General features: G+C 47.0%; 2 protein-coding genes across 2 annotated transcripts in view; one reads left to right on the top strand and one right to left on the bottom strand.

The window, feature by feature from the left end:
• Positions 1 to 26,607, top strand: part of LOC120991124 (zinc finger protein 585A-like) — a 2,129,672-nt gene that overhangs the window by 1,726,095 nt on the left and 376,970 nt on the right. The gene's annotated exons all lie outside the window — the stretch shown is intronic.
• Positions 5,786 to 8,482, bottom strand: LOC120991139 (zinc finger protein 84-like). The gene is made up of 2 exons (XM_040420044.1): positions 8,460 to 8,482; positions 5,786 to 7,602 (listed from the first exon to the last, which is right to left on the bottom strand). Exon 2 carries the CDS (start codon positions 7,430 to 7,432, stop codon positions 5,843 to 5,845), a length of 1,590 nt encoding a protein of 529 aa, XP_040275978.1. The 5' UTR covers positions 7,433 to 7,602; positions 8,460 to 8,482; the 3' UTR covers positions 5,786 to 5,842.

The raw sequence follows: 26,607 nt of genomic DNA, 5'->3' as shown, positions 1-26,607 counted from the left end.
GGAACAACTTGAAACTGGTGTGATATACCATACCAGTTGCCCCCCAAAAAATCTGATTGAGGCAGGGGTGCGATATACCTAGAATATAATTTCTATATGGTGCATTTGCAGCTATACAGAGGGACAAACGCTATTGGAACAGCTAATTGCAACTGGTGTGATATACCAGTTGCCCCCCCAAAAAACTGATTAAGGGGTTCTATATACCTGCTTCCACAAATACTGCTCTTCTATAGGGACTTTGTCACAGGGTCGGGCAGGTGCACCAGGCCGGAGCCTAAGTGGGAAGTTGGAGAAGGTGCGTGCGATTACGTCAATACATGTAGATGCACCAGAGTTGGTTGAGTGGCTTACTCAGCCTTCCGCTTATGCACCCTCCTCATCCTCTGTATCTGCACCCTACCCACCCTCTGCTGTGCCAAAGACACCACCACCACCACCATAGCGCCTCCACTCGAGTCAGAGGAATTATTTTCCCATCAATTCCCAGACCTTACCGATGCGCAGCCATTCTTGGCATCGGAAGAGGAGGTAGCAGCGGCCGCCACCCAGCGGTCTGACAACAGTACCCAGATCGGCCCAAGGAAAGTGGTCCCAGCTGTTGCTACCTACTCCGAGATCTTTAATGTCAGTGTTGGTGAAGGTGACGATGATGACATGTTGATGGACGTCATGTGGGTGCCCACAAGAGAGGAAGAGGAGGAAAGTTCAGAGGGAGAGACAGAGCAGCAGATTGTGAGGAGAAGCAGGCAGAACTCGCAGTGCACAGGAGGCAAAAACAGACTGCAAATGTATCTGGAGCAAGCCATCCACCATGCACGATCACATCTTGCGCTCTCAGGATGCTGGCACATGGCTCAGCAGTGTGGGCTTTTTTTAACGTGTCAGTTGCTGATAATAGTGTTGCCATCGGCAGCCTGTGCTTTCAACGCATAAGTCGCAGTAAGCCCAACACTCACCTAGGGACGACCACCTTAAGAAGGCACCTGGCCTCCCATCATCGAGCCCAGTGGGAGCAACACCATCAGAATCCACAAAGCCACAGCTCCATATCCTGCCTCTTCTCTCTCCTCACATTTGTCCTCCACCTTCCACTGTGCCGTCGTCCCGTTCATCTGGCACAAGGCAGGCTTCCGTGGCCTAAATGTTCGAGCGTAAAAAAATGATGACGCTGGATAATCCTCTTGCCCAACGGCTGACCACTGGCTTGTCGGAACTGCTAGCCCACCAACTGCTGCCATATAAATTGGTGGACTCAGAGGCCTTTAGAAAATTTGTGGCCATTGGCACACCGCAATGGAAGGTCCCCGGAATGAAATATTTCTCCCAGAAGGGCATCCCTGAACTATATGTGCACGTTCAGCGGAAAGTTAATATATCTCTGGCACACTGTCGGTGCTTACACACATCTGATCACAGACACATGGTCTAGCAAACACGGTCAGGGAAGGTACATAACTTTTACTGCCCACTGGGAGAAGCTTCTGACTGCCGTCAAGCATGTAACCCGTAGCACCCGTGTGGATTTGGTGTTACCACCACGAATATCCTACTCCATCCTCTGTCTCCCCCTCGTCCGACTCCTCCTTTTCCACTTCTACCGTCTCTTCTGCTGCGCCCCCCAAAACCTATTCGACGTGCCAAGTGAGGCGTTGCCATGCTGTGCTGCGGCTGTTGTGCCTGGAAGTCAAGAGCCACATCGGTCCTGCACTCCTTTCAGCTCTGCAGTCACAGGCCGATCAGTGGCTAACCCCACTCAATTTGACAGTTGGTAAAGTGGTGTGCGACCACGGTGTCAATCTGCTGAGCACGCTGAAACAGGGCAAAATGACACATGTGCATGGCACATATCCTAAACTTATTCTTGCAGCGATTCGTTGCCAAATACCCCGGGGTCCAGGATGTCTTGCGGCAGGCCAGGAAAATCTCTGACCATTTTAGAAGATCTTACATGGCCATGGCTCGTCTAGCTGATGTTCAGCAGCGACACCACTTGCTCGTCAGTCGTCTCCACCTTGTATATGCATTATAGGCTGCTTCAGCAGAAACATACCATTAACAACAACCTGTACGAACTCTGCGGCAGGACAGGTTCAAGGAAGCTTGTTTTTTTTTCACTGCGACAGTGGCTGCTCATGCGCGACGCATGCAGACTTCTGCGGCCATTTGATGAGATCACCAAACTGGTCAATCACAGCCAGGGCGCTATCAGTGACATCGTACCTTATGCCTTCTTTCTGGAGCTTGCTTTGCGTTGTGTCATTGATCGAGCTGTCGAGGAGCAGGAAGATGAGGGAGTTGCAATGCTGAATGAATTCCCAGGGGGGCTACTCCATCTGAGACAAGTCAGCAAGAGTCTAAAGTGGAGTCAGAGGAGGATGGTGCCTGGGGGGAGGAGGAGGAGCAAGTAAGCAGGCCTCGCCACTACATGGTAGACAGAGCTCTGAATTACGAGTGCCTGTTTCCAGCGTTGGAACTTCTGAAAACAGCTGATCAGCAGGAGTGCCAGACCTCTGCCCATTTGATACTGTTGACCTATCCTAAGCTCCTCAATAAATCCCAGGAAACCCCCTTCAAGAGACAGTATTAGACTATAAATTATAAAATAACTTTTTTAAAGCCTGTTCGTACAGAAGTTGCAATTTTTGGTGTAGGCATCTTTTTATGCACATTTGTGACTTTCTGTGGGTTTCTAACACTGTCAACCTGTCACGGATGATATTGCAGATAGCTGGAAGTTATGGATAAACATCCGACTGGCTTGATCCCAAACTAAGGAGCATAAAAGGTAACCCCTGTAAAACCCTAAGAGCTCACCCTGACTGCTAAGCACATACAAGGGTCTCAGAGGTAGACGGTTGCATGCCCTCGTACCTAGACTGTGTGACACCTGAAAACCCTATAATAGTGAGGGGACACGACCACCGGCTCCCTGCACTTAATACGGAGGGAGTCAGGGTCACCTAGAATCAAGCCAGCAAAGAAACACAATACAAGAAAGGACTTATCTGAACCAGCAGTAACAGAAGTCTCCAGCAGTGATCACTTCAATCCAGGAAGTAGTATAAACTGCAAAGTGAGGCAGTATGGGAGGGAATATAAAGGGAGGCAATTAGTGTAAATAGGTGCCAGCTGGGAGAAGGAAATGAGATGACAAAGTGAAACCAAAACAAAGAACATCATGCAAGAGGTACAGAAGAAAGTCTGCCAGACCTTCTCAGAGAGCTGGCGGTGACACAACCCTTTTCTAAAAAGGAGGTGGGGCTTAACAAAAGGGCATGCCCTCCACAGCCCTTAGCTGGTGTAGTATTGGATTTTTTTGGGCACTCGGTCTTCTAGAATATATTCCATAGTTCATATAAGACTGGAGTATAGAATGCCTCCAGTGCCTGGGAATTAACATCCTGTTGAGGAAGGGTTGAGGGGACTTGTAACCACTGCAGCCAATCGTTGTAAAATGTCACCTGTGTGGCACGTGACTCAGGGACATAATGAGTGGGTGACATCACTACTACATGCAGCGATTGGCTGCAATGGTCATGTGCCTCTCCCACCTTTCCCTTAAAAGGATGATGATTCTCAGAGACCTAGGACCTGCAGAGTTAGCAATGGAACCAGGATGCAGTGACACGGACAAAATAAATATGAACCCTACTGCGGGTCCGGCAGCTCTGAAGGGGTCTATTAAAAAGTTTAAAGTTGAAAAACCCCTTTAAAATACAGTCTAGTGAATTGAAAATAGCATTGTTCTACAATGACATCCTGAGAAGATCCCTCAGGATGTAATTCCTGAGAAGATCCCCATAGCCCAAAAACTAAAGTGCAACTGCTGAAATTCTTGGGTCTAGAAAGGACATTCTTGGAACCACAGAAAGAAACAACAAAAATTATTTCATAAATGAAACGCTTTATTGTTAAACATTCATGGAGGACTCTTCAGGGCGATGCTACATAACATTATGTGCAATACAATGAAAACAACAGAGTTGTTTTATTATGATTTCAGACATATCTGAAATGTGGGGTCCACCTCTTGGATCTGCACCTATCTTTAGAATGGGGGGGGGGGGGGGTGCCCTGATCTTGTCCTATTGGCCACTATATCAAAGATCCAAGCTGCAAGATCTGGTCTGGTTTAAAAAAAACTGCCAAAGTTCCTGCCCTACTGTTTCTGGAATGTCCATGAAATTGAATGGAAGTTATGGGCTATACTAATTTTTTATTACATTGAGATCCAGATACTGGTTTGAAAACTGCAGACTGCTAATAGAAACCGAATTCAGTGTTTAGTACACTGCAGACAGAAGATGGAAGCCGGCTCATGTATCTCCCCGATGCACTCGCTAACTAATCAGCCACTGGAGACATAGAGGAGAGAAGCACTGCCACTGCTCACCGCAGCCAGTGTGAATATAGTTGGGGACAAGCACTGCGACAGACCACAGGGACAGATATGTGTACAGCCATGCCCAGATACAGCAGCAGCAGCCAAAACAGATTGCTGAACATGATGGAAGATTATTCAACCACTGCACCAACCAGATGCAATCAGCAAACTGATAGACACCAACTGAACAACCAGGTTTAGTTGTATCTGTGCTGTGCCCTTTCCTCAGCACATACCCTGACCCCATGGCCTTCTGAGTAGACAGAGTGGACGAGCCGCAGGAATGGGCCCGGTTTGCTATCAGTGTACTGTCTTATCCAGCCTCCATTGTACTGTCAGAGAAAACATTTGTGAAAATGGATCCATAAGAACTTCTATTGTGGACAGTGGCTATTTATCACCAGCCCAATGATGCCACTGCCGATGTCTACCTGTCCATCATGTTCCCTACACTGCTACTACTACTCCTACACAGGTGCACATCTCTTTCCTTGTCTGTCAGATTCAATACCGTACTGCTGCAGCTACTACTGCCACCAACGTCACAACTGCTACACCAACACAACCGCAAATCTCCTGCCTTGTCTGTCAGATTTCATACCGTACTGCTACAATTACTACTGCCACCAATGCCACTACTGCTACCCCTACACAGGCGCAAATCTTCTGCCTCCTTGTCTGTTATGTTTGTACTCATGCTGCTGCAGCTACCACTACACCTGCTGCTATTACTACTACTCCTACACAGCTGCAGTTCTCCTACTAAATATTGTTCTGCTCCCATTACTACTATTCCTAAACAGGTGAACATCTGCTGCCTTGTCTGTCAGATTTCATACTGTACTGCTGCAGCTACTACTGCCACCATTGCCACTACTGCTACTCCTACATAGCCGCAAATCTCCTGCCTTGTGTGTCATGTTTTATACTGTACATCTGCCACTGAAACTACTACTACACCTGCTGCTATTACTTCTACTCCCTGCACAGCTGCAGATCTCCTACTTTGTCAGGTTAATATTGTACTGCTCCCATTTCTACTACCCCTACACAGATGCACATCTCCTGCGTTGTCCGTCAGGTTCAGTACAATACTGCTGCTGCTCCCCAAAAAGTGAGCATTCTTGAAATTCTTGTTCAGAACAAGCCATTGCTTCTGACACCACCCTGAGTGTAAACACTGCCAGACATCCACCCCATTAGTGAGAAGTTTTGGATGATTTATTTTATTTTAAAAAGCATAACAAAGCCAAAAGTGCAATGTGTTGTTAAACAGTTTGCTTATTACCACCGGCCACCATCTGTTTATCCATATCTATATATTTCACTGCCACTTTAAGATTGCCAATGCTGCCGTGACGTTAAAGCCCTACAAGACTTCAGAATTTATTAGGGCAATCTGAGCACTGTCACTTTGGTTTGAATTTATTTGTACCCAAATGGAATCTGCTGATTTCAGAAATTTGCTTCTGCGTGACTTCTCTGATGTGTGACAAGATCTGTTTTCTGTGCAAAACATTTCCCACATTCTGAACATGAATAGGGCTTTTTTCCTGTGTGACATCTCTGATGTCTAACAAGATTAGATTTTTGTGTAAAACATTTCCCACATTCTGAACACAAATACGGCTTCTCTCCTGTGTGAATTCTCTGATGTGTGACAAGATCTGTTTTTTGTGCAAAACATTTCCCACATTCTGAACATGAATATGGCTTCTCTCCTGTGTGAAATCTCTGATGTTTAACAAGTTCTGATTTCCATGTAAAACATTTCCCACATTCTGAACACAAATATGGCTTCTCTCCTGTGTGAAATCTCTGATGTTTAACAAGTTCTGATTTCCATGTAAAACATTTCCCACATTCTGAACACAAATATGGCTTCTCTCCTGTGTGAAATCTCTGATGTTTAACAAGTTCTGATTTCCATGTAAAACATTTCCCACATTCTGAACACAAATATGGCTTCTCTCCTGTGTGAAATCTCTGATGTTTAACAAGACTAGTTTTTTGTGTAAAACATTTCCCACATTCTGAACACATATATGGCTTCTCTCCTGTGTGACTTCTCTCATGCTTAACAAGATCAGATTTTTGTGTAAAACCTTTCCCACATTCTGAACATGAATATGGCTTTTTTACTGTGTGACTTCTCTCATGATTAACAAGATTTATTTTTTTTGCAAAGCATTTCCCACATTCTGAACACGAAAACGGCTTCTCTCCTGTGTGACTTCTCTCATGCCCAACAAGATCTGATTTTTGTGCAAAACATTTCCCACATTCTGAACACGCATATGGCTTCTCTCCTGTGTGACTTCTCTTATGTCTAACAAGATCTGATTTTTGTGTAAAACATTTCCCACATTCTGAACACGAATATGGCTTCTCTCCTGTGTGACTTCTCTTATGTCTAACAAGACCTGTTTGATCTTTAAAACATATCCCACATTCTGAACATGAATATGGCTTCTCTCCTGTGTGATTTCTCTCATGTATAACTAGATTTGATTTATTTGTAAAACATTTCCCACATTCTACACATGAATATGGCTTCTCTCCTGTGTGAATTCTCTTATGTCTAACAAAAGCTGATTGATCTTTAAAACATATCCCACATTCTGAACATGAATATGGCTTCTCTCCTGTGTGTTTTCTCTCATGTAAAACTAGATTTGATTTATTTGTAAAACATTTCCCACATTCTACACATGAATATGGCTTATCTCCTGTGTGACTTCTCTTATGTCTAACAAAAGCTGATTGATCGTTAAAACATTTCCCACATTCTGAACATGAATATGGTTTCTCTCCTGTGTGAATTCTCTCATGTATAACAAGATTTGATTTTTTTTTAAAACCTTTCCCACATTCTGAACACTTAAACATCTCTCCTATGTGGCTTTTTTTATGTCTAACAAGATGTGTTTTATCTGTAAAGCACTCCCCACTTTCTGAAAAGGAGTATGGCTTCTCCCCGATGCAAATTCTTCTATATTTAGAAAGACTTGATCTTTTTGTGAACTCTTTACCACAGTGAAACATTTCACCCTCTTTCTGGTCAAGAGAAGGTTCCTCATGATTAGGAAGATTATATGTACTGTGAAGTCCTGGATGTACATTAATATTTTCTCCTGAAGAGCGCTGTATATCTTCATCTTCTACTTTATAATTTAGTGACAACAAATTTCCTTCAGAATTTGTACTGGGATTTTCTGCTAAAATAAAAAATATATATTTGTGGCATTTTTAATAATCTAGAGTAGACAAATTTATAGATTTCCTATTAGGCTAGAAGTGTATCCAGCAGGAACTAGAGGTATATAGTAAGTCATGTATTTTCAAGACACTTCTGGCTTTGGTTCAAAAAGCAGCACCAAAACTGAATGTGTGATTCCAGCCATTTAAAGTTTTCTATAACACAAAGTTCAGGATTCTGGTCTACATCTAATTTTATTACCCAAATCTAGCTAAAAATCGTGAAAAACCCAACAAGCCTGTCTTTTGACAACATATTTGACATTTCTATGCCAAGTGGGCATCACACTAATACAATAAGTTAACGTAACAGGATCTATCACGACATTCCTCATCACAAACTGCATTCATTATTAAATCAATCTCTTAGACCTGATGGACATGGTGGTTTTACTAGTAAAATCTATACTATAATGCCCACCTATGGATTACCTGACAAGCTCTTTTTAATGTACCTCCTCCTCTGCTGCTGCTATCTCACACTGCAAAACCATTTTAACCATTATGAAAAAAAAATTAATAATCCATACATCTTTGCAAAGCCTCAATGCACAATCAGTACATGAAGGTCACTGGCGGCATGTAATTCCTGCACGAGGTACATATATAACTTATCATGATATCACAGACACAAAAGCTGTGCCTGCATAATCCCCAGTGATCACTGTCAGCTGGATAAGGGAAACACTACATGATGTGATGGGGACATCTCCAGTCAAAGAGCAGCGCAGCAGCCGGTGATAAGATTCTCCTCCTGCCCTGAAGGCACCAAGGGCAGAATCTGAAGTCACTTTCTCCATTCATGATTCCATACCTGTGGTAACATCTCCTGGAATGTCCTCCTCCTCCTCCTCACTCTTACACGGGGGATCGCCCATCATCCTCTCTTCTTCATCCTCTACTTTAATATCAGTCAGGTCTTCCCCCTGATTTGTCATCTGTAACAATTCAGTACAATACAGCAGACAGGTGGGAAATCTAACAGATCCACATGAGAGACCCCCACAATCTATGACCCCTCTATAACTGCAGGACCCCCCTATATAGATGTGTACAGGGCTCAGCTCCATCTACCTGAAGATTCTCCAGGACCTTCTCCTCTGGACAGTCCTGGGAATACAGAGGACGGGGACATCTCTCTGGTGGATTTCTCCTGCTTGATCCATCTGTGGAGACACAAGCACACAGTGACTGAATACATGGCCTCCTGTAGATCTGTCTATAGATCAGACTCTTCTCTCAGCTCCTTCACTTCTAGGTTTATATATCGGGGGGAAATAACAATATTCTGTCTCTCACCACCTATGCCGAGGTCTCAGCACCTAGCAGGCCACAGGCCCAAAGTATCCTCTGGTCTATGAGAGCAAATGGTGGGCAGTGGGATGATGGCTCCTTTTCCACAATAGTACATTTTAAGAATGAGCATACAGATATATATGGCTGGGGGGATGGAATCCTTTTATGAGCCTTCTACAGCACCAGAGGACACCTCTGCTTTTGAGGTAAATTTCAAGAGATAGAATCCACATCAAAGTACAAGGCTCACTAATGACTAGTGCGCGGAGGAGAAGACTATCTGGTCGGATCCCACAGAAGAGCTACTGAAGAACAAACTGCTGACAACATTACTGCCGACAATGATGGAAAAGGAGAGACAGACGACAGATCCTCCTATCATCTTCCGTAGGAACTGGGTTAGGCAAGAGATGAAGAGCTCAACAATCATCTACTGCATCAAAAAGGGGCATCTGCACCGAGACATCCCCCAACAGCTCCTGGAGGAGAATTACTTTAGCAGGAAGCCACCGGAGATCCTTCAGGTGAATGGAACCCATCAATATGTCTGACTTACAAGGAAAATTCAGGGACTTAACGTCATGTGTAAAGAGTCTAACCTTTGGTGCTCCTCCATTACATGTCACTGCACACACGTGTATACACTGCACATGACGGCTCTTACCCTGTGATATAAGAGGCTGGTGCTCCTCCATTACATGTCACTGCACACACGAGTATACACTGCACATGACAGGTCTTACCTTGTGATATAAGAGGCTGGTGGTCCTCCATTACATGTCACTGCACACACGTGTATACACTGCACATGACGGCTCTTACCCTGTGATATAAGAGGCTGGTGCTCCTCCATTACATGTCACTGCACACACGTGTACACACTGCACATGACGGCTCTTACCTTGTGATATAAGAGGATGGTGCTCCTCCATTACATGTCACTGCACACACGTGTATACACTGCACATGACGGGTCTTACCTTGTGATATAAGAGGCTGGTGCTCCTCCATTACATGTCACTGCACACACGTGTATACACTGCACATGACGGCTCTTACCTTGTGATATAAGAGGCTGGTGCTCCTCCATTACATGTCACTGCACACACGTGTATACACTGCACATGACGTCTCTTACCTTGTGATATAAGAGGCTGGTGATCCTCCATTACATGTTACTGCACACACGTGTATACACTGCACATGACGGCTCTTACCTTGTGATATAAGAGGCTGGTGCTCCTCCATTACATGTCACTGCACACACGTGTACACACTGCACATGACGGCTCTTACCTTGTGATATAAGAGGATGGTGCTCCTCCATTACATGTCACTGCACACACGTGTATACACTGCACATGACGGGTCTTACCTTGTGATATAAGAGGCTGGTGCTCCTCCATTACATGTCACTGCACACACGTGTATACACTGCACATGACGGCTCTTACCTTGTGATATAAGAGGCTGGTGCTCCTCCATTACATGTCACTGCACACACGTGTATACACTGCACATGACGTCTCTTACCTTGTGATATAAGAGGCTGGTGATCCTCCATTACATGTTACTGCACACACGTGTATACACTGCACATGACGGCTCTTACCTTGTGATATAAGAGGCTGGTGCTCCTCCATTACATGTCACTGCACACACGTGTATACACTGCACATGACGGCTCTTACCCTGTGATATAAGAGGCTGGTGCTCCTCCATTACATGTCACTGCACACACGTGTATACACTGCACATGACGGCTCTTACCTTGTGATATAAGAGGCTGGTGCTCCTCCATTACATGTCACTGCACACACGTGTATACACTGCACATGACGGCTCTTACCTTGTGATATAAGAGGCTGGTGCTCCTCCATCATGGCCTCCTTGTACAGATCCTTGTGTCCTTCTATATACTCCCACTCCTCCATGGAGAAATAGACAGTGACATCCTGACACCTTATAGGAACCTGACAACACAATGACACCGTCATCACCCAGACCCCTCCAGTGCTGTTACTGGAGAATTTCCCAGCATTCCCAGCAGTGTCACCTCTCCAGTCAGCAGCTCCATCATCTTGTGGGTGAGTTCTAGGATCTTCTGCTCATGTATCAGGGGGTGAGGGGGAGGCTCTGTGATGGGGGGAGGGGTCCTGCTCCGCCCTCCTGACTCCTGGAGATGGATGATGGGAGTCACACAGTCCCCCGATGTCTTCTTCACTATTGTGTACTCCTGTGGATGGAGAGAGACACTTAATAAACCCTTCAGGGGCCATGTGCTCTCCTTTGACCCTTTCCTCCTGGTACAACGTGCCTACTTACCTTCTCATGGGTCCTACAACATGACTATTGGTCACTGGTCACATGACACAGGACTCACCATATTGGGGGCTGATCTTGAGGTTCTCCGTAACTTGGAAGGTCTGGAGGCCGTTCTCCAGGACCCTGGACTCTTCCTATAACTTCCTATGATGGATTCTCCTTCCCGATGTCTGACTTGTTACAGAATACAATAAAGAGGAGAGAAATCTAGAAAAGTTTACCTCTCCGCTCAGCAGGGAGATGATCTCCAAGGTGAGGTCTAATATTCTTCTGCTGATCTCCTTCCTGTCCATCCTTGGTGGTCGTTCAGGAGAAGAGGAGAGAACTGGAGGAGCTGGAGGCTTCTAGTACTACAGGCGCCTTTATGAGAAGAGGAGAGGAAATCATCCAGGGGACAAGACCAGATGTCACCTCCAGAATCGCACTTCCTGAGCCTGGAGGGGCCCCTCTTCTCAGAGCCCCCACCACATGGATTCCAGGGGCCCCAACATGGAGATTTCTGGTGGCTCCACAGGAGATAAATGTCTGATAGATGCAGGTCCCACCTCTGGGCTGTGCTCAGCTGTGTCCACAACTCCTAGAGAAGAGACTGGAGAGAGCTGAGCTCAGGCCGGGCCCCGCTCCATTCATTCTCCTCCTGGATGCAGGGGCCCCTCACCAGGACAGTCAGGGGCCAGCGAATGAGTTCAACCCCCACTATCCCCACAACTCCTCCCCCCATCATACTAAGCTGAGGAGCGGAGAAGGATTCCTTGTGTGTAATGGAGGAGAATCTCCAGAGGTGACATGTCTGAGCTCTCCACCACACTGTCTCCTCACAGCTCATCTTACCTGCAGGCTGGAGGAATGGCTGATACCAGAGAGAACAAGAGCCCTGACTACCGACCAGGACCTGCCCAGTATCTGCTGCACTGCCAGAGCTGAAGGACCTGCGGTGACGTCACCGTCATGTGATCAGTGAAGGGGCGGAGCTGGGCAATGAGTCACTAATCACATGATGGTGATATCATCACAGGTCCTTTAGCTCTCACAGTACATTCTAAATTGAAGGGGCTTTTAATAGAATTTAGCCCCGCCCTCAAATCCTTCTGTGAATTAATGTCTAAACTTGTCGGAAAAGTCCTTCAGCCTCCATATCAGAACATCACCTCATAAAGTGTCCTAGACCATACATTGTAGCAGGGGCGTAGCTAGAAATGCATGGGCCCCATACCAAAAATAATTTTATGGCCCCCCCCCCCCCCCCCCCAGTGCCATCCACAGATCCCCCTCACCTAAACAGTGCCATCCACAGATCCCCCTCCCCTAAACAGTGCCATCCACAGATCCCCCTCCCCTAAACAGTGCCATCCACAGATCCCCCTCCCCTAAACAGTGCCATCCACAGATCCCCCTCCCCTAAACAGTGCCATCCACAGATCCCCCTCCCCTAAAAAGTGTCATCCACAGATCCCCCTCCCCTAAAAAGTGCCATCCACAGATCCCCCTCCCCTAAACAGTGCCATCCACAGATCCCCCTCCCCTAAACAGTGCCATCCACAGATCCCCCTCCCCTAAATAGTGCCATCCACAGATCCCCCTCCCCTAAACAGTGCCATCCACAGATCCCCCTCCCCTAAACAGTGCCATCCACAGATCCCCCTCCCCTAAAAAGTGCCATCCACAGATCCCCCTCCCCTAAAAAGTGCCATCCACAGATCCCCCTCCCCTAAACAGTGCCATCCACAGATCCCCCTCCCCTAAACAGTGCCATCCACAGATCCCCCTCCCCTAAATAGTGCCATCCACAGATCCCCCTCCCCTAAACAGTGCCATCCACAGATCCCCCTCCCCTAAACAGTGCCATCCACAGATCCCCCTCCCCTAAACAGTGCCATCCACAGATCCCCCTCCCCTAAATAGTGCCATCCACAGATCCCCCTCCCCTAAACAGTGCCATCCACAGATCCCCCTCCCCGACGCTCACAGGAGAACATTTCTAAACTAATTAGTAACTTGAACTTTAATCATTGACATTGCTGAATGCTGATCTCTTTACTTGGATTGGATACCTTACTCTGTCTTAGCTCCGGTAACGGTATAGCAGGCATTGCGCGGGGCGGCGCTCACTCACTGACGTCACTCGCCTGCGCTGCCTAGTGGGAAGAGCAGGCGAGTGACGTCAGTGAGTGAGCGCTGCCCGCACTGCCTGCTGTACCGTTACCGGAGCTAAGACAGAGTAAGGTATCCAATCCAAGTAAAGAGATCAGCATTCAGCAATGTCAATGATTAAAGTTCAAGTTACTAATTCGTTTAGAAATGTTCTCCTGTGAGCGGCGTGGCCCTGTATATTCTAACCCCCAGTCAAGCGTCCCTGTCACCATGGGAACGCCTGGGGGTTAGAATATGATCGGATCTTCCTTACTCAGTGGCCTGGCTGGAGCCTCCCCAGCCTCTGTGTCGGCCCGGCCCTGTGTGCGCCCTGCTCCAGTACTGACTCCTCCCCAGCCAAGCCTGAGCCGCGGACCGCCCGCGCCCCGTCCACTACACTAGTGTAGTGGGCGGGCAGTCCGCGGCTCGGGCCTGGCTGCTGTTTGTAGTGTGTGTAAAAAAATAAATAAATAAAAATCAACAGAAGGCGGCCCGGACGGCCCCCCAGTGGCGTAGGGCCCCATAGCCACTGCTATGGTTGCTATGGCGATCCCTACGCCACTGCATTGTAGGCATTACCCGGCAGCAGATACTGGGCAGGTCCTTCAGCTCTGGCAGTGCAGCAGATACTGGGCAGGTCCTGGTCGGTAGTCAGGGCTCTTGTTCTCTCTGGTATCAGCCATTCCTCCAGCCTGCAGGTAAGATGAGCTGTGAGGAGACAGTGTGGTGGAGAGCTCAGACATGTCACCTCTGGAGATTCTCCTCCATTACACACAAGGAATCCTTCTCCGCTCCTCAGATTAGTATGATGGGAGAAGTGGTAGGGATAGTTGGGGTTGTCATCATACGGTGGCCCCTGACTCTGCTGGTGAGAGGCCCCTGCCTCCAGGAGTAGAATGAATGGAGCGGGGCCCGGCCTGAGCTCAGCTCTCTCCAGTCTCTTCTCTAGGGCTGGTTTCAGATGGACGTTGCGGGAAAATGTGCGATTTTTCCGCGCGAGTGCAAAACATTGTAATACATTTTGCACGCGCCTGAGAAAAATTGCCATGTTTGGTTTGGGTTCGGTGTTGTGTAGATTGTATTATTTTCCCTTATAACATGGTTATGAGGGAAAATAATAACATTCTTAATACAGAATGCATAGTACAATAGGGCTGGAGGGGTTAAAAAAAATTAAAGAAATGTAACTTACCTTAATCCACTTGTTCGTGCAGCCCGGCTTCTCTTCTGTCTTCTTCTTTGAGGAATAGGACCTTTGATGATGTCACTGCGCTCATCACATGATCTTTCACCACAGGTCCTTTTCCTGTGCACAGCAAAGATGAAGACAGAAGAGAAGTCGGGCTGCGTGAACAAGTGGATTAAGGCGAGTTAAATAATTTTTTAAGTTTTTTTAACCCCTCCAGCCCTATTGTACTATGCATTCTGTATTACCAATGCTATTATTTTCCCTTATAACCATGTTATAAGGGAAAATAATAAAGATAAGGTCCCCATCCCGATCGTCTCCTAGCAACCATGCGTGAAAATACTTGCTTGCAGATGCTCGCGATTTTCACCTAGCCCCATTCACTTCTATGGGGCCTGCTGAATATAGAACATGCTACGATTTTCACGCAATGCACAAGTGATGCGTGAAAATCACCGCTCGTGTGCAGAGCCCCATAGACGTGAATGGGTGCGGATTCAGTGCGGGTGCAATGCGTTCACCTCACACATCGCACCCGCGTGGAAATCTCGCCCGTCTGAAAGAGGCCTAGTAGTCGTGGACACAGCTGAGCATAGCCATAGCCCAGAGGTGGGACCTGCATCTATCAGACATTTATCTCCTGTGGAGCCACCAGAAATCTTCATGTTGGGGCCCCTGGAATCCATGTGGTGGGGGCTCTGAGAAGCGGGGCCCCTCCAGGCTCAGGAAGTGCGGTTCTGGAGGTGACATCTGGTCTTGTCCCCTGTATGATTTCCTCTCCTCTTCTCATAAAGGCACCTGCAGTACTAGAAGCCTCCAGCTCCTCCAGTTCTCTCCTCTTCTCCTGAACGACCACCAAGGATGGATAGGAAGGAGATCAGCAGAAGAATATTAGACCTCACCTTGGAGATCATATCCCTGCTGAGCGGAGAGGTAAACTTTTCTAGATTTCTCTCCTCTTTATTGTATTCTGTAACAAGTCAGACATCGGGAAGGAGAATCCATCATAGGAAGTGATAGGAAGAGTCCAGGGTCCTGGAGAACGGCCTCCAGACCTTCCAAGTGACGGAGAACCTGAAGATCAGCCCCCAGTATGGTGAGTGATGTGTCATGTGACCAGTGACCAATAGTCATGTTGCAGGAGCCATGAGGATGTAAGTAGGCACGTTGTACCCAGGAGGAAAGGGCCGGAGGAGAGCACATGGCCCCTGAAGGGTTTATTCCCTAAGTGTCTCTCTCCATCCACAGGAGTACACAATAGTGAAGAAGACATCGGGGGACTGTGTGACTCCCATCATCCATCTCCAGGAGTCAGGAGGGCGGAGCAGGACCCCTCACCCCATCACAGAGCCTCCCCCTCACCCCATCACAGAGCCTCCCCCTCACCCCCTGATACATGAGCAGAAGATCCTAGAGCTCACCCACAAGATGATGGAGCTGCTGACTGGAGAGGTGACACTGCTTGGAATGCTGGGAAATTCTCCAGTTACAGCACTGGAGGGGTCTGGGTGATGACGGTGTCATTGTGTTGTCAGGTTCCTATAAGGTGTCAGGATGTCACTGTCTATTTCTCCATGGAGGAGTGGGAGTATATAGAAGGACACAAGGATCTGTACAAGGAGGCCATGATGGAGGAGCACCAGCCTCTTATATCACAAGGTAAGAGCCGTCATGTGCAGTGTATACACGTGTGTGCAGTGACATGTAATGGAGGAGCACCAGCCTCTTATATCACAAGGTAAGAGCCGTCATGTGCAGTGTATACACGTGTGTGCAGTGACATGTAATGGAGGAGCACCAGCCTCTTATATCACAAGGTAAGAGCCGTCATGTGCAGTGTATACACGTGTGTGCAGTGACATGTAATGGAGAAGCACCAGCCTCTAATATCACAAGGTAAGACCCGTCATGTGCAGTGTATACACGTGTGTGCAGTGACATGTAATGGAGGAGCACCAGCCTCTTATATCACAAGGTAAGTGCCGTCATGTGCAGTGTATACACGTGTGTGCAGTGACATGTAATGGAGGAGCACCAGCCTCTTATATCACAAGGTAGGAGCCGTCATGTGCAGTGTATACATGTGTGTGCAGTGACATGTAATGGAGGAGCACCAGCCTCTTATATCACAAGGTAAGAGCCGTCATGTGCAGTGTATACACGTGTGTGCAGTGACATGTAATGGAGGAGCACCAGCCTCTTATATCACAGGGTAAGAGCCGTCATGTGCAGTGTATACACGTGTGTGCAGTGACATGTAATGGAGGAGCACCAGCCTCTTATATCACAGGGTAAGAGCCGTCATGTGCAGTGTATACACGTGTGTGCAGTGACATGTAATGGAGGAGCACCAGCCTCTTATATCACAAGGTAAGAGCCGTCATGTGCAGTGTGTGCAGTGACATGTAATGGAGGAGCACCAGCCTCTTATATCACAGGGTAAGACCCGTCATGTGCAGTGTATACACGTGTGTGCAGTGACATGTAATGGAGGAGCACCAGCCTCTTATATCACAAGGTAAGAGCCGTCATGTGCAGTGTATACACGTGTGTGCAGTGACATGTAATGGAGGAGCACCAGCCTCTTATATCACAGGGTAAGAGCCGTCATGTGCAGTGTATACATGTGTGTGCAGTGACATGTAATGGAGGAGCACCAGCCTCTTATATCACAAGGTAAGAGCCGTCATGTGCAGTGTATACACGTGTGTGCAGTGACATGTAATGGAGGAGCACCAGCCTCTTATATCACAAGGTAAGAGCCGTCATGTGCAGTGTATACACGTGTGTGCAGTGACATGTAATGGAGGAGCACCAGCCTCTTATATCACAAGGTAAGAGCCGTCATGTGCAGTGTATACACGTGTGTGCAGTGACATGTAATGGAGGAGCACCAGCCTCTTATATCACAAGGTAAGAGCCGTCATGTGCAGTGTATACACGTGTGTGCAGTGACATGTAATGGAGGAGCACCAGCCTCTTATATCACAGGGTAAGACCCGTCATGTGCAGTGTATACACGTGTGTGCAGTGACATGTAATGGAGGAGCACCAGCCTCTTATATCACAAGGTAAGAGCCGTCATGTGCAGTGTATACACGTGTGTGCAGTGACATGTAATGGAGGAGCACCAGCCTCTTATATCACAAGGTAAGAGCCGTCATGTGCAGTGTATACACGTGTGTGCAGTGACATGTAATGGAGGAGCACCAGCCTCTTATATCACAAGGTAAGAGCCGTCATGTGCAGTGTATACACGTGTGTGCAGTGACATGTAATGGAGGAGCACCAGCCTCTTATATCACAGGGTAAGACCCGTCATGTGCAGTGTATACACGTGTGTGCAGTGACATGTAATGGAGGAGCACCAGCCTCTTATATCACAAGGTAAGAGCCGTCATGTGCAGTGTATACACGTGTGTGCAGTGACATGTAATGGAGGAGCACCAGCCTCTTATATCACAAGGTAAGAGCCGTCATGTGCAGTGTATACACGTGTGTGCAGTGACATGTAATGGAGGAGCACCAGCCTCTTATATCACAGGGTAAGACCCGTCATGTGCAGTGTATACACTGTTGTGCCTTTTCATAAGTGTAAACATTTATATATGAGTGTTCTAGTTATAATGGGTATTCATGGCCTATGAGAAGCCATGGTGGATCAAGTTCACTATTCTATATGGATTTTGTTTTTATGTCGGCCAAAATGAGTTCAAAGGAAGGTTACTGAGTATAAAGGTTCTTCCTTGCAGATGTGTGCCAATCTGGAAGGGAGTGTTTCTTACCTCATCTCATGGATTTATGACAGGAGATAAGAATTCCCTGGACGCAGCTGGTACTAATTACCTATACAGTTAGGTATTTATTAATTTGTGATAGGATCGGCTAGCAGATGATGAGCCCTAACCTTGCAGTGGGGTTTGGCAGAACTGCTTGTGTAAGGAAAGCCTAAAGGGGCCAAAAATGACGCGTGAGACACGGATGGTACAAAGGATTCGTGTTACAGATTTACAGTAATATCTTCTGAAAAGCACAAGACATTTCGGAGCGTGGATTGGGAATGTACCTGGTATAGCATGAAGACTGCCACCGACCTAGTTTCTTTATGATGTGCTCCGGGGTGCCATTTTTTGAAGCTGCGGATGCTGTGCCTATCCTAAAGGAATGCCCTGTGATTGATCGCGGGTTTACCTTTACCTTGGTGAGGAGGATCCGGGTGTTCTTAAGGAAGACTTGAATGCTGAGTGGCACGGAGCCAAGCGCTAGTAGGGGAGATTGGGCCGGGGCCTGAATGATGGTGTCAGACCATTCCCATAGGACCGCTACCGGGCACCAAGCATTGCCGGTGGGGAAATATCTCACCTCTACAGTTTCCCCAGGCCGAGCCGTCTTAGAATGCTGCAGGGTGAGTGAGAAAGCGGTACCCACCTGGACAAGATGTCCCTTCTGGAGGTAACCGGGGGAGGAGCCTGGGCATGTGAACTCGCCTGGGCGTAGGAAACCATAGAAGCTGAGATACATTGCTGTTTTGATGAGTAGACTAGTATAGTGTCCGAAAGGCTCGTTATCTAGCATGTGCGACAGGGATTTGAACATTTCCCCAGTGATGGGTTCCCGTGATGCCTTTGGTCTGACCGTAGTGTATTGAATACTCTTGAGGATGGCTTTAATGGGGTGTGCCAAAAATAATGATGGCCTGTCGGGGTACATGCTGTACCAGAAATGCTGGACGCCAGTTAAGTATAGTTTGATGGTGCTGTGGGATAATTTAAGAGTCTTATGGCAGTATGCTATAAATGCTAGGATGTAAGACACATGATCTAGGTGAGCCTGTGGAAATAGGCGTTTGAACGTGATGAAATGTCCCCAGGCCGTGTTGTAATTCCTCTGCGTGTTTTTGGAGAGGGACTGATTAATGAGTGACCTAGCCACTTCCAAGTGCTGCCTCAATCCATGTGGAGGAGGTTGTAAGCTGGTGTTGGAGTCGGGCATGGGTCTGCGTCTGGAGAAACCTGGAAGAAAGATTGCATGTTAAGTCTTGACAGCGCGTCGGCGGCCAGATTAGCCTTCCCAGCAATGTGCGCGACTTCATAGTTGAAATGATGTAACGCCAACCACACGAAGCGCCTTAGGAAGGCCATGACCTGCGCGGATGCCGATCTCCCTTTGTTAACTAGATCGACCACTACTATGTTATCGGATATGATCAATACCGTCTTATTGGACCAATGACTACCCCAGGTCTGCGCTGCTGCGACTATGGGGTAAATCTCGAATAGAGGTGATGACCCTGAAAACCCCGGGATGCAGGATACCTCTGCCGGCCAAGCGCTAGCTATCCAGTGCTCCCCATAAATAGCCGCAAACCCAACCGAAGATGAAGCGTCTGTGTGCACGACAGGGGAGTTGTTGGAGACCTTGGGTATGAACAAAGAGACTCCGTTCCAGTGTGTCAAAAACCGATCCCACATGACCAGATCTGCCTTGGCCTGGTGGTCGAGATAAATGATCGAATTTTGATCCGCTGCCTCGGGCAACAAGCGCAGGAGTCTGGAGATGAACGATCTGCCCTGGGGAATGATCCTCATGGCGAAATTGAGCATCCCCAGAACGCTTTGCAGATTGACCCTGGACGTGACCCCCCCTTGAAGCAAGTTGCGCACCGCCGCTTTTATTCTAGACAGCTTGTCTGCTGGTAGACTGGCCTGACCAGATGCGGTGTCTAGCTGGATTCCTAAAAAGGTGATCCTAGTGCTGGGCCCATCTGTTTTGTTATCAGCCACTGGTACGTGGAGTTCCCTAAAAACTTGCATCAGAGTATTGAGGTCTACCGGTGGTCGTGAAGGGGGTTCAATCAACAGGAAATCGTCTAAGTAATGTATGACGTGGAAAGCGTGGAATTTGTGCTGCAAGATCCAGTGTAGGCCCCTGGCGAATTGATCAAAAAGCCATGGACTGGATCTAGACCCGAATGTTAATTTGTTGGCGAAATAATAACAGCCCTCCCATTTGACTCCGTGCCATTGCCATAACTGCTGTGATATGGGAAGGAGTTTAACCACCTCAGGACCGCCGTACGCAGGATTGCGTCTTTGCGGCGGTCCTGTTGTTCTGGGTGGACGCGCCGGTGCGTCCTCTCGCGAGACGCGAGATTTCCTGTGAACGCGCGCACACAGGCGCGCGCGTTCACAGGATCGGAAGGTAAGCGAGTGGATCTCCAGCCTGCCAGCGGCGATCGTTCGCTGGCAGGCTGGAGATGTGATTTTTTTAACCCCTAACAGGTATATTAGACGCTGTTTTGATAACAGCGTCTAATATACCTGCTACCTGGTCCTCTGGTGGTCCCCTTTGTTTGGATCGACCACCAGAGGACACAGGCAGCTCAGTAATATGTTGCACCAAGCACCACTACACTACACCCCCCCCCCCCGGTCACTTATTAACCCCTTATTAGCCCTTGATCACCCCTGATCACCCCATATAGACTCCCTGATCACCCCCCTGTCATTGATTACCCCCCTGTCATTGATCACCCCCCTGTCAAGCTCCATTCAGATGTCCGCATGATTTTTACGGATCCACTGATAGACTGATCGGATCCGTAAAAATCATACGGACGTCTGAATGGAGCCTTACAGGGGAGTGATCAATGACTGTGGTGATCACCCCATATAGACTCCCTGATCACCCCCCTGTCATTGATTACCCCCCTGTCATTGATCACCCCCCTGTAAAGCTCCATTCAGATGTCCGCATGATTTTTACGGATCCACTGATAGACTGATCGGATCCGTAAAAATCATACGGACGTCTGAATGGAGCCTTACAGGGGAGTGATCAATGACTGTGGTGATCACCCCATATAGACTCCCTGATCACCCCCCTGTCATTGATTACCCCCCTGTCATTGATCACCCCCCTGTAAAGCTCCATTCAGATGTCCGCATGATTTTTACGGATCCACTGATAGACTGATCGGATCCGTAAAAATCATACGGACGTCTGAATGCAGCCTTACAGGGGAGTGATCAATGACTGTGGTGATCACCCCATATAGACTCCCTGATCACCCCCCTGTCATTGATTACCCCTCTGTCATTGATCACCCCCCTGTAAAGCTCCATTCAGATGTCCGCATGATTTTTACGGATCCACTGATAGACTGATCGGATCCGTAAAAATCATACGGACGTCTGAATGCAGCCTTACAGGGGAGTGATCAATGACTGTGGTGATCACCCCATATAGACTCCCTGATCACCCCCCTGTCATTGATTACCCCTCTGTCATTGATCACCCCCCTGTAAAGCTCCATTCAGATGTCCGCATGATTTTTACGGATCCACTGATAGACTGATCGGATCCGTAAAAATCATACGGACGTCTGAATGCAGCCTTACAGGGGGGTGATCAATGACAGTTGGGTGATCACCCCATATAGACTCCCTGATCACCCCCCTGTCATTGATCACCCCCCCTGTCATTGATCACCCCCCTGTCATTGATCCCCCCCCCTGTCATTGATCACCCCCCCTGTCATTGATCACCCCTCTGTAAGGCTCCATTCAGTCTTTTTTTTGGCCCAAGTTAGCGGAATTTTTTTTTTTTCTTACAAAGTCACATATTCCACTAACTTGTGACAAAAAATAAAATCTCACATGAACTCACCATACCCCTCACAGAATCCAAATGCGTAAAATTTTTTAGACATTTATATTCCAGACTTCTTCTCACGCTTTAGGGCCCCTAGAATGCCAGGGCAGTATAAATACCCCACATGTGACCCCATTTCGGAAAGAAGACACCCCCAGGTATTCCGTGAGGGGCATATTGAGTCCATGAAAGATTGAAATTTTTGTCCCAAGTTAGCGGAACGGGAGACTTTGTGAGAAAAAAATAAAAAATATCAATTTCCGCTAACTTGTGCCAAAAAAAAAAAATTTCTATGAACTCGCCATGCCCCTCATTGAATACCTTGGGGTGTCTTCTTTCCAAAATGGGGTCACATGTGGGGTATTTATACTGCCCTGGCATTCTAGGGGCCCCAAAGCGTGAGAAGAAGTCTGGTATCCAAATGTCTAAAAATGCCCTCCTAAAAGGAATTTGGGCCCCTTTGCGCATCTAGGCTGCAAAAAAGTGTCACACATCTGGTATCGCCGTACTCAGGAGAAGTTGGGGAATGTGTTTTGGGGTGTCATTTTACATATACCCATGCTGGGTGAGATAAATATCTTGGTCAAATGCCAACTTTGTATAAAAAAATGGAAAAAGTTGTCTTTTGCCAAGATATTTCTCTCACCCAGCATGGGTATATGTAAAAAGACACCCCAAAACACATTCCCCAACTTCTCCTGAATACGGCGATACCACATGTGTGACACTTTTTTGCAGCCTAGGTGGGCAAAGGGGCCCATATTCCAAAGAGCACCTTTCGGATTTCACTGGTCATTTACCTACTTACCACACATTAGGGCCCCTGGAAAATGCCAGGGCAGTATAACTACCCCACAAGTGACCCCATTTTGGAAAGAAGACACCCCAAGGTATTCCGTGAGGGGCATGGCGAGTTCCTAGAATTTTTTATTTTTTGTCACAAGTTAGTGGAAAATGATGTTTTTTTTTTTTTTTTTCATACAAAGTCTCATATTCCACTAACTTGTGACAAAAAATAAAAACTTCCATGAACTCACTATGCCCATCAGCGAATACCCTGGGGTCTCTTCTTTCCAAAATGGGGTCACTTGTGGGGTAGTTATACTGCCCTGGCATTCTAGGGGCCCAAATGTGTGGTAAGGAGTTTGAAATCAAATTCTGTAAAAAATGACGAGTGAAATTCGAAAGGTGCTCTTTGGAATGTGGGCCCCTTTGCCCATCTAGGCTGCAAAAAAGTGTCACACATCTGGTATCTCTGTACTCAGGAGAAGGTGGGGAATGTGTTTTGGGGTGTCTTTTTACATATACCCATGCTGGGTGAGAGAAATATCTTGGCAAAAGACAACTTTTCCCATTTTTTTATACAAAGTTGGCATTTGACCAAGATATTTATCTCACCCAGCATGGGTATATGTAAAAAGACACCCCAAAACACATTCCCCAACTTCTACTGAATACGGAGATACCAGATGTGTGACACTTTTTTGCAGCCTAGGTGGGCAAAGGGGCCCACATTCCAAAGAGCACCTTTCGGATTTCACTCGTCATTTTTTACAGAATTTGATTTCAAACTCCTTACCACACATTTGGGCCCCTAGAATGCCAGGGCAGTATAACTACCCCACAAGTGACCCCATTTTGGAAAGAAGAGACCCCAAGGTATTTTGTGATGGGCATAGTGAGTTCATGGAAGTTTTTATTTTTTGTCACAAGTTAGTGGAATATGAGACTTTGTAAGAAAAAAAAAAAAAAAGAAAAAAATCATAATTTTCCGCTAACTTGTGACAAAAAATAAAAAGTTCTATGAACTCACTATGCCCATCAGCGAATACCTTAGGGTGTGTATTTTCCGAAATGGGGTCATTTGTGGGGTGTTTGTACTGTCTGGCCATTGTAGAACCTCAGGAAACATGACAGGTGCTCAGAAAGTCAGAGCTGCTTCAAAAAGCGGAAATTCACATTTTTGTACCATAGTTTGTAAACGCTATAACTTTTACCCAAACCATTTTTTTTTTACCCAAACATTTTTTTTTAATCAAAGACATGTAGAACAATAAATTTAGAGCAAAATTTATATATGGATGTCGTTTTTTTTTGCAAAATTTTACAACTGAAAGTGAAAAATGTCATTTTTTTGCAAAAAAATCGTTAAATTTCGATTAATAACAAAAAAAGTAAAAATGTCAGCAGCAATGAAATACCACCAAATGAAAGCTCTATTAGTGAGAAGAAAAGGAGGTAAAATTCATTTGGGTGGTAAGTTGCATGACCGAGCAATAAACGGTGAAAGTAGTGTAGGTCAGAAGTGTAAAAAGTGGCCTGGTCTTTCAGGGTGTTTAAGCACTGGGGGCTGAGGTGGTTAAAGGCACAGATAAATGACATGCATGAAGATTGGTTTCCTATCCTTGATTAACTACTTGGGGAGCTGATCTGGGTATATGGGTTTTATTGAGGTGTGGTGGTGTAGGGTGTTATCATTAAAAATGTACTCAACAGGAGGCATTGGATATTAGCGTGGTAGGGGTCTCCCACTTTGTGATGGGGCCCAGACCAGGCAGTGGCACACATCGGTTGTCTCTCCTTTCATTGAGGGAGTCAATCGTTGTTCGCCATTATCCGGTGTCCGAATGCACTCTTAACATATTGTAGAGTATAGCACACTCAGACATCCCTGGACATTCATTTTTAATGGGTGTGGGGATGTGAATGCTCTACTCCTTGTGACCCATGAGATTTCCCCTACACACCATTTCTGCACTCATTTTTTGAACTCATGTACTGAGCAGCTCCGAATGATATGATTAAGGTGGTGTATATCCTGCTGAAGACTTGCTCCTACGGCACTATGAAGTGAAATTATATTTCCCTTAAGCAGCATCATCCCCCGGTTGATGTGCCCGTGGTGACCGTGGTGACCGACGTCTAGATATGCAGTTGCACGGATTTGTTATAATGCTGGATGAAGAGAGTTGCGGGATGAGATTTGTATACTTTCACTGCAGGACCTGGGGTTACCATGGCAGTGACTAGACGCTTAGACGCGTCACCAGTCAGGTGACCGGGAGCAGCGTCATTGATCATATGACTGTATTGCCGATCATGTGAGGTATGGGAATCTCGTTCTAACATTCGCGCAGCCGCAGTTGCATGCGGAAGACGCCGCTCACCATGGACACACCACGGATCAACAGCCCAAGTATGAACGCAGGGTAAGCCCTATATTAATTTACACTGTGGTGGAGAGATTAGATTGATTATATGATTGTTTGTACCTGAGAGGAGGTGGGTCTATTGGTGGTAGCACACCCACTGATGTATTGGTATGAATTAGTACCCCTATATATATGTAATGTGAGTCACTTGTAAACTTGTATGTAGCTTGATAAAGACTGTTGTCGAAACGTTGCTGCTGAATATCTGGTGGATTAAAACACATTGAATCTGCTTCTGGGGTGCCGTGACCTTCTTCATTTTTTGAAGGCACAGATAGCCACGCTTGTTCACCTAAGGACAGAATGACCTGGATGGCTTCGTCTATGGAGGAATATTTCATAGTAAACTCTTCTGCTGGAATGAGTGAGTTAAGACTAGGTGTGGATAAAGAATGGGGCGCTGACAAGTCCTAGATCAATCTTTGTTTATTATTAAACTTCCCGGTGACTACCCCAATGGGGTTGATCCTGAAGGTTTCAAACGGGGGTTTGGTGAATGGACCGATGAGGTATCCCTTGGCTAGTTCGGCCTGGATCAGCTGTGACACTACCTCGGGGTTGTTTAAGGCAGATTGGAGGTTCCTACATTCGAACGAAGCCTGGGGAATGGCGACCTGTCCTGTATGAAACCCTGATGAACAACCATTGATTACAAAACTGACCCATGCTAGGTCAGGATGACCTGCCAGGTGACACGCAAGCATATCAATGTTTACCCTGCTTAGTCACGCGGGGTTGTGCCCTTTCTGTGGGCAAGCAATGCGGGGATGTGCCCTGTAGCAATTCGCGCACAGATGCAAAAGGCGGCACTGATTGTAGAAACAGCTGCCAGCATTAAAATTGTTACATATCTGTGACTTCCCCAAGTATCTGATGGGCCGACCTAACTTGTCCACCCCCGTGCCTGTTTTGGGCGGAAATGCCTCCGGGGCGTTTTTAGGGATGGGAACGTCGAGTCGCGTGCTGGCATTGGTGCACCATTCTTCTGAATGGGAATAAGACCCGCAATTGACGCATGCCGGTGACTTCTGCCCGGCGAAGTGCCGACAGAACAGCTCAGTGTCCACGACTGCCCAATCTACAGTATGCCGGAACTGGGTAAGCAATGCGGCCGCTTTGGCGGAGAACGAACGGTGATATTCATAGAAGGCAGTGCC

Source organism: Bufo bufo, chromosome 2 (assembly GCF_905171765.1).
Source record: "Bufo bufo chromosome 2, aBufBuf1.1, whole genome shotgun sequence".
NCBI lineage: Eukaryota > Metazoa > Chordata > Amphibia > Anura > Bufonidae > Bufo > Bufo bufo.
The sequence above is the reverse complement of the archived record's forward strand: the minus strand, read 5'-3'. Positions and strand labels throughout refer to the sequence as shown.

Excerpts from the sequence above, each read along its gene's own strand:
- LOC120991139 (XM_040420044.1), bottom strand. The coding sequence starts at position 7,432 with ATGTTTCACTGTGGTAAAGAGTTCACAAAAAGATCAAGTCTTTCTAAA.